Source organism: Candoia aspera, chromosome 6 (genome assembly GCF_035149785.1).
Source record: "Candoia aspera isolate rCanAsp1 chromosome 6, rCanAsp1.hap2, whole genome shotgun sequence".
NCBI lineage: Eukaryota > Metazoa > Chordata > Lepidosauria > Squamata > Boidae > Candoia > Candoia aspera.
In genome coordinates, this window is record NC_086158.1 from 65,523,304 (window position 1) to 65,539,341 (window position 16,038).

At 36.2% G+C, this 16,038-nt stretch overlaps 1 protein-coding gene across 4 annotated transcripts in view; it reads left to right on the forward strand.

Moving 5' to 3' along the window:
* DOCK1 (dedicator of cytokinesis 1) overlaps positions 1 to 16,038 on the forward strand; it is a 489,239-nt gene that overhangs the window by 255,493 nt on the left and 217,708 nt on the right. For all 4 annotated transcript variants that reach the window (XM_063307343.1, XM_063307344.1, XM_063307341.1 and 1 more), the window contains exon 28: positions 14,243 to 14,344. In XM_063307343.1, coding sequence (XP_063163413.1) covers positions 14,243 to 14,344 — 102 coding nt within the window. The remainder of the gene's footprint in view (positions 1 to 14,242; positions 14,345 to 16,038) is intronic.

Consider the following 16,038-nt stretch of genomic DNA (forward strand, 5'->3'; position numbering starts at 1 on the left):
AAAATAACATTGATTGTACCCATATACTATCGCCTTTCACACCAAGGGAAAGACAGCAGTCTGTTTCTGTTAGCTCTCTCTTTCTCCCTCCAGGGTCATCAGGCAGTTTCAGTTTGCCTGCTTTTTTTCCCCCTGTGTTTTCCATCATGCTCATGGCATGTGCTACCCGTCACACATGGCATTACCCCCCTCCACTTTAGTTATTTATTTATTTGTTTGTTTGTCTAATATATATAGCTGCCCATCTCACAAAGCAAGCAACTCTGGGAAGCATACAACAGAACTAAAACAATTAATAAATACCTAAAACCATTATCATTATTAATTATTAAAAACCATTAAAAACTATAAAAACAGAGCTAAGACAAAAATTGTAGATGAAGGGATGTTACTAATAATGGAGCCACCTCACTAGTAGTCCCCAGGCTTACTGACATAACCAGGTGAGGCTGACCTCATGGGGGGGGGGGGGGAGAAGATTCCACCATGCGGGCGCCACAGCAGAGAAGGCCCGCTGCTGAGGGCCTGACAAATGCATTATACTTCTGATTCCAGGGGTAAGACCAGCAATATTGTAAAAGGGTGTTGGTAAGAAAAGAGTTAAACTGCTCGTGGCTTCATGGAGTTCTAGAGTTTTACAAAATCTCATTTTTTGACATTAAAAAGTATTGTGCATTATTGGCAACTCTAGAAATACTGCTGCTTCAAACTTTGCTTGAAGTGCTTGTACAGTAGGATTAGCTGTTTAGAAAAATGCCTAAAGGAATTGTTAAAGAGAAGTTTGAAAAAGTGTTTTAAAAGTGAGACAGAAGATAGTTACAGTCTTTTAAAAAAAGAATAGTATTAATCAGAAGTCATTTTAATTAATTGTTTTCTCTAAATAAAATGTCAGAGATTAGCTAGGTTGTAAAAGAGATATATAGTATTATAAGTTTATAACTCTGAGAACATTCAGAATCATTAAAAAGTCTAGTTTCATATGGGTACAGATTTATTAAATTTAAAAAATTGTAATTTTAGTTGCGTAAACACAAACTTAAGGGTACAGTATATTCAGGATTTGTTGGAGCCAATTGTTCACCATGAATCCCAGCTTAAGGAATCACTTCTGCACTTTAGCATCCTATCTTGTTTCCTTTGCACAGACAAAAATTGGGTACTGGCTAAAGGTTCAGTGGTGATTTACTGCAAACCTTAATCCCTATAGAGGTAGCATTCACAATTCCACAGCTCTCTAAAACACAAACAAACAAACAAAAATTTATACACAATGTGTTACTCTTCCCAACCTCATACAATATGTAGGTAGGTAGATAGATAGCCATCAAGTCAGTGTTGATTCTTAATGACCATATAGATTTTCTCCAAGATGATCTGTCCCCAACCTGGCCCTTCAGGTCTTCCAACAATAATCCATTGTTGCTGTAATTTCCATCCATCTGGATGCTGGTCATCCTCTTCTTGTCTTTCTTTCCACTATTCCCAGGATTATGGACTTCTCAAGGGAGTTGGGTCTTTTCATGATGTGTCCAAAATATGATAATTTGAGCCTGATCAGTTTTGCCTGAATGAGAACCCTGGACTGATTTGTTCTATGATCCATTTGTTTGTTTCTTGGCTATCTATGGTATACCCATGAGACTTCGCTAACATCAAAGTTCAAAAATGTTAATACTTTTTTTATCCTGCTTCTTCAAAGTCCAACTTTTGCTTCCATAGTATGTCACAAGGAAAACCATTGTCTGAACAATTCTGATCTTTGTAGGTATAGACACATTGCAGCATTTGAATTTGTTCTTTCACAATCTTCAGTACTCCCTACCATGTGCTTGTCTATGGTGTATTTCCTGAATGGATTTATTAAGCAGAATGTTTATACCCTATCTACTGTTCAGTAGACCCAGTGGTTACAATCCATAAAATAAAGTAAAACATACAGGTAGTCCTTGCATAATGACTGCCCTGTTTAGTGACCGTTCAAAGTTACAACAGTGCTGAAAAAGTAACTTTACATCCAGTCCTTGCACTTACGACTATTGCAGCATCCCCGTGGTCACATGATCGAGATTCAGGCACTTCGCAATCAGCAGGTGTTTACGACCATCATAGCATCCTGCAATCACATGATTGCCATTTGCGTGCTTCACCACTGTCTTTGACAAACAGAGCCAATGGAGAAGCTGGCAGTAAAATCGCAAGTCATGTTCACGTGATGTTTTGCTTAATGACCACATCACTTAGTGATGGAGTTGCTGGTCCCAATTGTGGTCATTAAGCGAGGACTACCTGTACACGTATACACACATACATAACCTTCATACTGTTCAGTTTCAGGGTAAGAAACTTTCTACAAAACACATAAAACAGTAAATATACTAAGCAAAAGAAATTGAAAGCCTGAGATAAAAGACAGAAAATCTAAGTAGATCTGGTTTACACCAACATAATTCACTATACCCCTCCATATTTTTCTATCCTTACCAATTATCCTTGCTTCCAAGATATCCATCACCAATTCATACATTACCTGGCTCTTTTTAGTGCCTCACCTTTCTCATTGATGAAGATCTTATTGACATCCAATCGTCGTTTTTTTTTTAGCTTTTCCTTCCCTCTAACTCATTCATTTTTTTCTTCATATATTTGCTTTACAGTCCTCACTAATTCTCTCTATATTGCCAAACCATCACAACCTACTTCTTTCATACAGGTCACTCACTTTTGTATTCAGTGACATTAATTTATTGTTAACCTTTTATCTTTCTGTTTTATCATACACCTTTAAGTAGCCCATTCCATCTTCATCCAACTTTTGTATTTCTCCTGACACCCAATTTTCATTTCCATATAACAAAGCAGGAGGAGTATATTCCTGTACCCAGCCACGTTTGCTTTTTTTTAAAGCAAGGATGCATTTCACACAACAGATTACATACTACTTATTATCTTTGTATTAGCATTTGCATGACATAAATTTTCTATATCTCCATCTTTAGTAAAAATTCTACTACTACTACTAATAAAAATAATAATAATTTGTTAAATATATATGCCACCCAAGGTACACAAATTAATCTACTTGTTTTTATGTTTCTCCGTTTATGTATAACTTGCAGTCCTTCACTCCATTTTCCATCTTAAATACAACAGTTTGGGGTTTTCATATACTAATTTTCAAATCCATACTCCTTGTTTCACCATACAATCCGTGTATATATTTTTACAAATAGTTTGGCTTCTCACCCAACAGCACTGCATCATTTGCATACAAAAAGACAGGCTGGCAAGTTGGTGCCAGCCTGGCCTATGGAGAAGGGCATTCCAAAGAAAGGCTTACTTTCATTTTGCAGATAATATGCAAAATCTTTAAGATGCTGTGAGGAGGCGACTTCAGATCTTAACACTTGGGCAAGTTACACTGGGAGTGCACTCCTCATCTACAGGGATCCTAAACTATGAAAGGCCTTAAAGATAATTGCCCAAACATCAATATCTGATCAATAACATATAAGCAGCCAGTGCAGTTTTTATGTTTATTGTTACATGGTCTCAGAAGAGTGTGCTGTCGGTTCTGAGTCATCTTCAAAGGCCCATGCATGTCAAATGTGTCATGGTAATCCAAAAAGGAGATGTCCAGAGCAGGAACTGGTGTAGATAGATCATCTCAATTTAAGAAGCATATCAATCATCAGATCACCAAAGCCACTTAGTTAACTATTGGCTCAGCTCTTGCTCCAGAGGGTTTTTACAGCACTTTTCCTCTGGATTTGCGGGAATTCCTGCCTTCCAGCTCTAGATTCCCTTCTCCCAGTAGATGAGAAGGCACAATGCCAGCCCTACCCCACTCCCCCACCCCAATTCTGTATGAGTGATATTTCCTCACTACCGAAAGAAGAAATAAAATAGGAGGAGGACAGGTCATTGACTGGACCACTGAATTTCTCCCATTGGCTATCCAGATTGCTCCTTCCTTCCTTCCGATGAGAACTTGGATGATGACACAGAACTGGAGCACAAGATAAGAAGGGTAAAGTTGATGGCTAGGTGAACCTGCTGTGAGAGGCTTCAATTACAAATCAAATCAATCTTTATTATGGTGATAGACCAGCATTAAGTTTAAGACCTTAAGTAGATAAGGACTTTAGCTACTGCAGTCCTTATCTACTTAAAACTGCAGCAGTTAGACTTATTAAATGTAAGCTAACCAAATATTAAGCAACAGGAAGTAATTGGTTTTTATAAAATGTTTTGAAAAATGCTGTTAGTTTTTAAAGCTTAACTGGTTGCATGTTATACTGTTTCATCTCTGCATCTGTAATATAGCATAACATTCCATGCAGAACAAAGAAAAATCTAATTTTCTGAAAAATCAATTTCAATTTTATACCAGGAGTAATTGTAAAGCTACATTTATATAACTACAGCAAAGGTCAGCAAATTGGTCTTCTGTGTTCCCTTTATGATTATTCATCTACCTTCTATCTATCTATAAATAAAAATTGAAGTCCTTCAAAAATGTTTTTAAACACACATGTTTAACTTACATGCAATAAAAAAGACAGGAACAAGTGAGCATAGTAATTGATCCATATATTATAATACATAGTTAATGTATACCATATGCAATTCATCCTATACTTAACAATGTGCCCTGCATCTTTAATGATAAAAAAGCTGATGAAGCAGCTAAATAACTTTCAGCCCAACTGAGATAACTGAAATCTCAAGATTACCTCAGTTGTATTCTGTGATGTACTGGGCTTTCAACCAGATCTTAATAGAAGCAGGAGCAATTCAGTCTTAATAAATTTTCTGTGGTGGGAAAAGATCAATATTTCAGACTATTGTTTTTTTTTTTAATGTTGACTTCTGTCCATAAAAGATTCTATTATAACCTGGATTCTACCATTTATTTGAAATGGATTTTTGGGTAGAGTGTAATTCAAATATATAAATTATAAAACCTTCTCTCTTCACATTGCTTCCTTTGCAAGACTGGAAAGAAGTACTGTAACAATTAAATTAGATAAGCTTCATAGATCATTGCTATTACACAAAGAGTACTTTTTGCTTTGCAAACTAACATTCAGTCATAAACTTCATTCATAGTTTATGTATTGACACAAATTTATTCCCAATAGGAGGAGCTAGTGCTGTAAATAAAATTATCATACATGTTCTAGGATAAAGTATTTTAAGAGAAATGTAAATTGAAAATAGGCTTGATAGTTTGGGTTATTGGAATTACAGAAATTGGATTTCTATGCAAAATGTATCTATTAATTAGACTAAGTTGCACTGTACTTAGACAATCTCCCAGACATACAGCTTATTGAAATATTATTTCCTTTAGCTCCATTAGGAGTTTAATATTACAGTTAACAAGCGAGTTTTATACAAATAAAATTACATAAAAGAAAAAAATCAAATGATGCTTAGATAATTAATATTGATCCATTAAAAGTTATTTTATAGAAGAAAATTACAAAATATTTTTTTTAATTCTGGATTAGAAATGTATTATGGTAAGTGCTTTTCTGTGATTTGGAATTTCAATAATATATCAAGCAAGAAATATATTTCTGTATTCTCTGGAGAGAAGTTTTCAAAAGACCAATATAAGGGGCAGATTCTTAAAAAAAGAAATCCAGATGTTTTGTTTTTGCAAAATACTTTTGAAAACCCAAGTTGTGAATATTCTTAGAGATTTAATTTGACATTATTCCCTTTTACAGATGATTCAGAATTAAGGTTTCCTATTTGTTATTATCAGTTAAGTGTACTACAGAAGAACTTTATAAAGTTCTGTTTTGTACTTCATCACCATTAAGAAAGGGGTTCTCCCATTTTCCTTATAACATTTGACGGCCAGAGGTATTGGCCTTGTCACTTGTCAGGATCATTCCATCTTTAGCCTGGCAGTAAGCTGTGGAACGATATCCCCTTCCTGAGTACTTACCTCGATTCATGAAGGCAGCATAGCAAAATAGTGCTTGCAGGGCTGTTGTAGTATTGCAGGAGCAGATCAGTGACACTTTTATTCTCCATCAACTTGCAGAATCACCCCACAGATACTAGGGTGATAGGAAGTAACTACTTTCTGTAAGCATTACAAACTTTCTTTAAAAAGGCCATTAAATAAGCATTCTTTTCATCCGGTTTTGTAATTATTGTGCAATTTATAAATGTAACTTAGACTGATTTTAGGTTTGACAAGCGTGCTTCACCATAATAAAGTAAGATGTAAAGTAGATGTTAAGTAGAAACATGAAACGTAATGCCCCTCCCAACCCTCACACATTCCAAGTAAACTAAATTAAATTGAAAGTAAATAATGTCTTAGATTCAGAAATGCATCATGAAGATAGGCTCTCTGTCCAATATAAGGCCTGCTGAGAATTCCATGTCTTGCCTTAGCCCTTCATCCCATTCATCCTCAAATGCTCACCTAGGTCTCAGGCATGGGAACGAAAACTTTTGGGTGTACAGTTTTGCCATAGCATTATATTAAGATAGCCAATTCACCATACTTGGGGTTGGCTAGTGCCTTGAAGTGCCCCTCCTACATAATGACTGAAGGAGATCACAGTCATCTGGATTTTATTAGATGGGGTCGCTGAGAAATTGTTTTAGAGGGATTTTATTGGAATTTTATTGTGCATTTATTGTTTTGTATTGTAAACCGCCCAGAGTCGCTCCGGTCGGAGGAGATGGGCAGTGACAAATTTGATAAATAAATAAATAAATAAATAAAATTCTTTATCTGCATTCTACATTATAACTGAGGATGCCTTCAAAATTATTCCTTTCAAAGATTTTTCTTATTAATGTGTTCGTCAATTCTGTAGCATTCAAGTTGTAAGCATTTATAAAAAATATGATTTATATATATATATAAACAAAGTTTCAGTGTCCATTAGTTTGTTCATTTATTCAAGATCATATAATTATTTTACACTGTCACTATGGTAATTTAATATTATATTGAATTAAAATGTGTTAGACACATAATAATTATAACACAAATATGATTGATTGATTATACTTTATTGATTAGTCTATTTGACCATATCAAAACATCAACTGCAATAAAATACAATAAGACAAAATGAGGTAAGATACAATATAATGGGATAAAATAGGCTAGAATGAAATAAAATAGATAAAATATAGTAAGATAGGGTAAAATAAGAATAAAAGATAAGGTAGAATAGTATACAGTAAAATGGAATAGAGAGATATATAGTAAGATGAATATTAAACTCAAAGACAATATTGTATGCAACCCCAGTGAGTTCAATAAAATGTATTCTCTGTGTGCGATGTCAAAAAATGGCAACATTGTCCTGATATCTGCATAGAAGTAATATCACAGATTCCAAGTCCGGGGCAGATGTTAACAATCCACTTTGCAGTCAGAACACGATTGCTGCTCTGCACACCTGGGTGACAGAACGACACTCCACAAAGAAAGCACAGTGACTTCACCAATCCCTGTGGGCATCCTGGATCCAACGGTACTAAGACTCTTACTGCCTCTGTCAGCCCCAACTCAAAATCCACATCTATTATCATCTACTTCCAGGCACAGAATAACATCAGGGTGCCAAAAACAATATGTAAAATGATACATCCTACATATTACAAATCGTGTGGACAGGTGGATGGGAGTCATTATAACAAACAGCTTGGGACATTGATAATTAACAGAGCGGCAGAACACAAGTCGAGCAAAAAACCAAGGCCATTTTACTCTTGGAGAGGTGGAGATGAGGAGGCCCAGTCTGCATGAACCTGTGCAACTACAAGAATTTTTTATTTTGAAGCTTCTAGTAAATTCAGAGGGCTATTAGGACATGAATTAAAACCAGAGAGATCCACCAAATCAGACGCTGCCTCAGAATTTTGTAGCTCTTGATATTTTTTGGCAGCTGTGGGAGTGCTGAGAGATTGTTCTTTTTCAGGATTACCTTCACATTGTTGCTTAAAATTGGGCTTATCATCCTCAATATTTCATAGGGCAAAATTTATTAATGGCTTGGCTGCTTGACAAGTCATTAAGGCGTCTCTCAGAACATCTAATCTCTGAAGGATATCGGCCTGCCTTGAGTCTGACAGAGCACTGAAGGAGTTGATCAGGCTTTCTTCAAGTGAATAGTTTGCCAGCTGTGTAGTTGTAGGATGGGCTAGTTGTTTGCTTGAACGTTTCTTTGGCAGAGGCTCTGCCGCTGAAAAGTCCTTGAAGTTGTCTGGGGGAGTTTTACTATCGTATTTTAAAGCGCCAGTACCCTCTTGGCTACGCTGAGCCACAAGTGATCTAACTTCTTCAAAGTGAAAAACACGAACTGTAAAAATTGAGAATGTACTCAAAATAGGTTTCATTTTGAAGAGCATGCTGGGTACCACAGACTGTCCAAATGTCAGCAGGACTCGACTATAATTGCCTCTGGATGGAAGCCATTCTACCTTTTGTAAGTCCACAGATTTCCTTTCACAGCGTAAAAGCTGACTTCAGGACTGAATAATGGCTGTTTTTGATCCCCATCTGCCTCTGTTTGTTCTGTTGTTTAGGATTTGCAAAGTTATCTTATTAGTTTGAAGAAGACATTTTCTTAATGAATACTTTTCATCCTTCACTCCTTGCTCTGTGGAGCTGCTTATCTTTTCCTTCCCCCCACTGGCACTCCCTCTCAAAGGTATGGATTTGGAGGTAAACTCTTCCTTTCCTCTGTTGGCTGCATGTAAAGCACAGTCATTTAATTTGGTAGGGTAAACAATATGATTAGGCTGACCCTCAGTAAATTTCGTGAAAGATTCTTTTAGGGAGTCGACTTTGTCCTTAATTGTAGTTAGCAAGTCAAAAATTGAAAGAATAGTCTGTGCAGTTAGTAGGCTATGCCTAGTTATAAAGTCCAGTGCATTTTGTTCTTTCAGGGATTTAGGGTTAGAATCCATGTCTCCCTCCTGTACAAATTGTTCAGCGGCTGAGCTAACAGCAACTGCCTGTGGAGAGGAAGCATTCTCTATCAGTGACGAGGAGAGGTCTGAAAGTTGCTGGCTTTCGATCTCTGCCTGCAAATCCCACTCAAGCGGGTCGTATCTGTCCGTTAGATAAAGCGGGGAAATGTTACTTACAGGGAAGACTTGCTTGCTTGTAATAAATCTATCAACCTTCTGCTGTTTTAATGGCTTGGCTGGCAGTGGTGTTGCAGACAGTATTCTCTGTCGCTTCTTTCGTTTTCCCATGTTGACCGTGGTAGTAGTTATGATTTAAAAGGTGTGAATGGAAGAGCCCATTACGGAGGCTATGGCTTTGTCACCATCTTGGGGGCCAACACAAATATGAGAGCCAGTTTGGTGTGGCAGTTAAAGCACCAGGCTAGAAACTGTGAGACGGCAAGTTCTAGTCCCGCCTTAGGCACAAAGCCAGCTGGGTGACCTTGGGCCAGTCACTCTCTCAGCCTTAGAAAAGCGGCAATGGCAAACCACTTCCAAAAATCTTGCCAAAAGAATTGCAGGTACTAGTCCAGACAGTAACCAGGAGCCAACACTGACTCAAAGGCACACAAACAAAAAACAGGAGATTGCCCACATGTGCTCCAGATGGCTGCTGCTCGCTAGGAGACCGCAGGATAGCGGTCTCCAGACAGTCTGAGTGCTGGGACAGAAAGGGATTAATCATCAAGCTGACAACTGCAGCCTTTTAAAGGATACTAAGTTCGCTAACCTCGCTTCTAATCACTTTGGAAATTCCTTATTTAAATATATTATGGCTATTAGAGTTCTTTGGAATGACAAGTCTGAAAAGTCACCTGGTGAGTGACATTTATTCCTGAACAAAAGAAAAATTAACTCTAATGTTAAGAACTTAAAGAAGCTGAAATAAATGGCAAAAAGCTAAACAAGATTTTGAGCTAAGAAAGTTATAAATGAAGTAAGGGTCCAGACAAATTTGGAATATTGGAACTTTTACTATAATATTTTGGAACTAACTATATAAAGTAAACAGCATTTCATGAGAACCACAATTATTTTGACTATTGCAAGTTATAACAAAGATGAGAGACCTTATGATTTAAATTGGATACTAGAGGGACTAAAGTCCAGGCAAGAAAGAAAAACAACAACTTGCCTTTAGGGTTGGGATTTACAAAATTACACAAAAGCTATAACATTTGAAATATTAAAGATCTTCAAAGAATGGGGCCAGAAATTAGTAGCCACAATATCAACAGTATCAGTGACAATGTCTGCTTTGGTGGATAGACTATGTCTAAAAGATATTAATGAAAGAACCATAGATGTGAAACAAATTTTGGTGCAGAAATAGTGGAATCAGAAATACTGGATAAAATGTGGATTACAAGATAGAGAAAAGTGAAGAGAACAACCCTCATAAGGGCTTTTTACTGGATACACAAAACAAGTTGATTAAGGCTTTGAAAATCAAAGGGGAAATATAAAAGGCAAACTCAGACAATGACCTGGATAATGACTTTCCATTGGATTTACAAACTAGGTCTGCTAAAGCCTCAAAGAAGTCTTTGCAGTGGGAAAAAGAAAGATAGCATCTGAATGAATTAAAGATCAAGATTGTTAGAAGTAAAAGAAAGGAATATAAAGTTCATTTCTTTGATCAAGGTTAAAACAACACATATTTTTATAACACTCGGATAACCCCTTATGGACTTTTTGCTGACACCAGGTCTGAAAAGTTGATGATTTATGGTTTTGTATATAGAAGGGATGGGTTATGGGAAGAAGAAATATTTGTTTGTAACTTTATAGGGTGATGAGTTATCAAATTTGTTTTTACTTGTGATAAAGACTGGAAATCACTTCTTTACATATTTCTTTTCTTTTTCTTTTTCTTTATTCTTTCCTTTTTTCTATTTTCCTTTTTCTTTCTTTGCACATTTTACTCTTTCTCTCTTTTTTCTGAATTTAATTTGTATTTGCTTTTGCTATTCTATTTAAAATCATTAATAAAAAAATTAAAATTCAGAATTTATTTCCTGTGCATTGAGTATATGTTCCTAAATGCATAAACCTAATTTCTGTAAACAAATGTTTGAGAGAATATCCCATTCCATCATTCTTCACTGAGCACTATGTAGCAAATAAGAATGAAATATATTATTTTCTGCACGCTGTCCATCATTTGAAATGTAGTAAAGAAGAGTTTCTAATGTTAACATCATAGTTTGGAGATATCAAGCATCACAGTGTGTGTACATGTCTATCTTGAATTATTTGTAAGGATATGGTGATAGAAAAAATATAAGATTTAATCATCTAAGTCCATTAGCATTTTTCATGTCACTGTCTAATCCACTTCAGCCATTAGTAATAAAAAAATTACTTTAAAAAGTGTTTTCTTCCCAATTGCAAAAAAGTTTATTGATTGATCCATCCATCAACCATGGTGTACAAATCACAGTGGCTGGGTTCACACATCATGCTAAGCCAAAGCAAAGACATACAGTATGTGTGAACCAAATCGGCATGGGAAATAGAAACCATAATTCATGTTATTAATATTGCAGGTTGTATGCATCAATTTTGACTAATATGGTATCAAGCATAAGAACCCGGGGGAACCATCCAAGGTCAAAACAGGATGAAGTTAATAATAAACTCATTTGAGTTCCATTTACATGCTATTCCTCTTTTGCCATTCATATATGAGAGCTTTTTTTAAATGCTTTATATGAAAATATAATGGTTAGCTAAAGGAAAATATATTTTCCTGGGTCTAATTCTTACCATGATAATTTATGAGATGCTTTTATGTAGTCCTCAGTTCCTGCAATGATTAATTTCCTTTATTTACTTATCAGCATAATCCTAGTAATTTGTATAAAGAGATGCTGTACAATTACAAAGAGGGGATTAGGATCCCTAGGTAAAAACTGAAGGTATTGGAAAAATAAGGTTTGAGTGTACAAACATTAATCTTCAGTAATTAACCATTTGAAGAGGAAAGAAGTCAGAAATGTACAAGAGAGATGTCTATTTAAATATCTTTCCTAAGATATTGATTAGTAGTTGTGTCTAAATCCATAAAGTCTTAGTTCTCATTCATAAACTTAACATAATCTTTTCCCTCAGGTCCCATATTAAGTTGTTGAATGTTGTTCTTTTTCATTGTTATTTAAACTACTGAAAGAGAATTCCTACTATATGAGTATCATCTACAGGTAGTCCTTGGGTTGCAACAGCAATTGGGACCGAAATTTCTATCACTCAGCAATGTGGTTGTAAAGTGCAATGTCGTATGACCGCATCACTTAGCGATGGCAATCCCAGCAGTCCTGGATGCCTTTATAACCCCAGGACTGCACAGGTTGTTAAGTGAAGATCTCATGTGACTGTGACATGGGAAGAGCAGGAGTCCCAGGCAAGCAGGCTGGCAGGTGAGAGCTATGGGTGGGCAGGTGGGTGCTATGGAGCACAGGAAGGCAGGCAGGTGCCATGGGTGAATGCTACAGAGGGTGGGTGGATGTGACGGACAGGTGCTACAAAGATGGGTGGACAAAAAAGCAGTGGTAATGACTTGCAACCTCCTGCCGTCTTCCCCTTTTGACTTTGCTTGTGGGAAGCCAGCAGGGAAGGTTGCAAATGGCGATCATGTGACTGTGGGGGTCTGCGACTGTCATAATTGCTTGCCAGTTGCCGAGCTTCCAAATTGCGATCATGTAACTGCAGGGACGCTGCAATGGTCACAACTTTGAGAACCGGTTGTAAGTCCCCCTTGTTCAATGCTGTTGTAACTTTGAACAGTCAGCGAACTAGTGGTCGTAACTCGAGGACTACCTGGTATATTAAACTATTAACTGGAAAATTAATTACTGAAGCTATTAATCAGAATTAAAATGCATGTAAGGTTTCAAGGCACAGGTTTTGAAAAAGTATCTTGAAGAAAACAGTCAAATGGTACATTGTCATGAGATTGTAGCATAAAAGAAGAATGTTTTAGAAGATGCTGCAGGTGCTGGTAAATATTTGAATTTGTTTATCTGATTTAGAAAATTTGTTCCTTAGAATTTCGATGTAAGTAGCTTTATCTCCTTCCACATTTTAATTATTTTATACTGTATAAGTAATGGCTGCTAAAACATGCACAATGTAAGAAGAAATTAGGACCTTTTAATGGTTGTGTGTTTATACGTTTTTTATGAACGTCTGTATAAATGTATGCAAAAGAACAGAGCTTCTTTGACTATAATAATTATATCAGTATACTTATTAGGGCTGTGCAATGCTTTAGGAGAGGGTACAGGTGTTTTAAGGTGCAACCAGGGGCTACATTCACATTCCCACCCATACGAAGCACTATTTGGAGTGCTGCATAGTCCTAATATTTACATGAGGTAGAAACAGTAATATATTGTAGTGGGAGTTAAAAGGTATTTTAAAATATTATGCAGCACAGTCTTTAATGCAACTGAGAGCATGTTTGGTATGGTGGTTAAGGCATCAGGCTAGAAACCGGGAGAACGTGAGTTCCAACTCTGCCTTAGCTACAAAGCCAGCTGGGTGACCTTGGGCCAGGCACTCTCTCCCAGCCCTAGGAAGGAGGCAATGACAAACCTGACAAACCGCTTCTGAAAAACCTTGCCAAAAAAACTGCAGGGACTTTTCTAGACAGTCATCAGGAGTCAAGGCGTATGTGCATGCACACACACACACACGTTTAATACAGTTAGGTAAATGATGCAAAATATACTTTGCATTGACCAGGATCCAAATAGACAGTTGTGTAAACAAAATACACTTCCACTAACGCATAGGATAAATTTCCTCTCTATGTATATTGTACCTGCTCCCCTTATACATATAGACAGAAACAAATACAGAAACATACACACGATGCCAAAACAATGCTCTGCAGGGTTGTTTGAACTTAGGATTCATGTCTTCAGGGCACAAGATGCAGGCTCCCATTCTCTGATAATGATAAAAAATATGCTTACCCATATAATTGAATTTTATAGAGGAGAAAAATGTAATATAACATGTAGTAAAAGATAGTAAGAGTCAAGAGTTTTACAAATCATATAGGTGGAGCAGTATAGTACTCATAAAATTATAGGTGCTTTAGGAGTAAGAGCAGTAAATTACATGTTTTTATTATTCTTTTTTAAAAAATAAAGTTTATATATTTTGAGATTTTCCTAAATATTGATGATCATATGCATATTGTGTGGCACCTTTGTTGATTATTTTGCTTTCTTTTCAGGGAAATTTTGTTGCAAGCATGACAGCTATTTTAAGACAAATGGAAGATTATCATTATGCTCATTTAATCAAGACTTTGGGGAAGATGAGAACTGATGTTGTTGTAAGTTTAACTTGAAATACTTTTCCCACTCTTACAACATTTCTTTTTTAAAAATATTATATGATAAAACATTATAAAGCTGAAAAACTTTTTTCTTAGAACTATATGACCTGACATGAAAATCATTGCTTTATTCATTGTTGTTTGCTTTCCATGCCAAGAGCAAAACATGTGTCATCATCCATACATTAAATGATGATCCTCAAGGAAAATCAAAATTTGTAAACAAACTGAACCCAGTTTATAAGCCAGGGTCAAATGTATAATGTTTCATTTTGTGTCATTAATATTTTATACATATGAATCCAACTCATAAACTAGTCATTTATGATGTATTGGACATATCATTGATGATAGTATTGGACTGGAATTTAATTTTATTCTACTAACAGGATCATTGTACATATTCTTCTATCTTGATGTGTATACCAGATTTCCAAAATCATTTACTTTCTTCAAATAACTCTTACATTATTGATATAGCAGCCATTCTAACCAATATTATTAAACATGCCTAGGTTTAAGGATATATTTGATTATTATTAGACACAATATTGCAAGCTCCTCAAGGTTCTTTCTAATCTGTATTTCTGTTTATGTAGCACAATTTAATTAGGGTAGGATAGAATGGAATTTATAGTCAAATAAACACCTCTCTAATGACCTGTAACTATTGTGGCCCTATGGCAAATGCATGCTGTACAGGCAGACCCGAATGTATTAGCTGAGATCTATTAATTAGGAGATGAAGATGAAGTCCATACAATGGTGCTAGATATGATTCTGTTGGTAGGGAAGTTAGGTTCCATGGTACAGCATTTCAGACAGTATGAGGCAATAAAAATCTGTCTGCAGTTACAGGCAAAGAAGAGAAATCAGATTTCTCAATTTATTGCAGCAGTGACTCAAGTATTTTCCAGTTAGAAATTTGATTGGAAATAAATGGTTGGCCCATTTCCTGACATTCATCTCAGTTTGGCCATAGTGGTTTCTTGCTTGAGGGGGAGGGAGGAAGCTCACCTTTCAGTTTAGTGATTTAACTACAGCAAATTAGAAATATTTTTCAGCTATGCTCAGAACTATTTTAATATCATTGTATAATTCAAAAAGTAGTGATTACTATGCTTCTTACACAAACAAGAACCTCATATTTAACCTACAAAGAAAATAAAAATCATGCCAAAGAGACATAAACAGGGCCGCGACTAGGGTCTGTGTCACCTGGGGCAAACATGGATTCCATGCCCATTTTGGCACCCCCCCCAGCACTCATTTTGGTGCCCCCCCAGCACGGCACCCAGGGCACATGCCCCACCTGCCCCCCCCCCCCCGTTGCAGCCCTGGACATAAAAATGGAACATTGATTTGGATCTTACCATGCCTCAAATTGCAGTTGTGAGGTTTATGAAGATGATTTGTGGCATCTTTCTCCTTTGTTTCCCAGTAGCATGTTAGGATCTGAGCTGCAAAAATACAGACAACCATAGAGTAGCAGCAAAGGGTGAGCTTTCTATATCTGTTTGCTGCCAGTTTTGCAGCTCAGGTTGGTTAGTGTAAATCAGTGTTTACTGAGCTTGAAAATCAATGGATTTTCTTACAGTCTTCTAAAATGTTAGTTGCAGTAGTTTTCAGAAGATATTATATGTGCTTATTTTATATATATATATATATATATATATATATATATAATATCT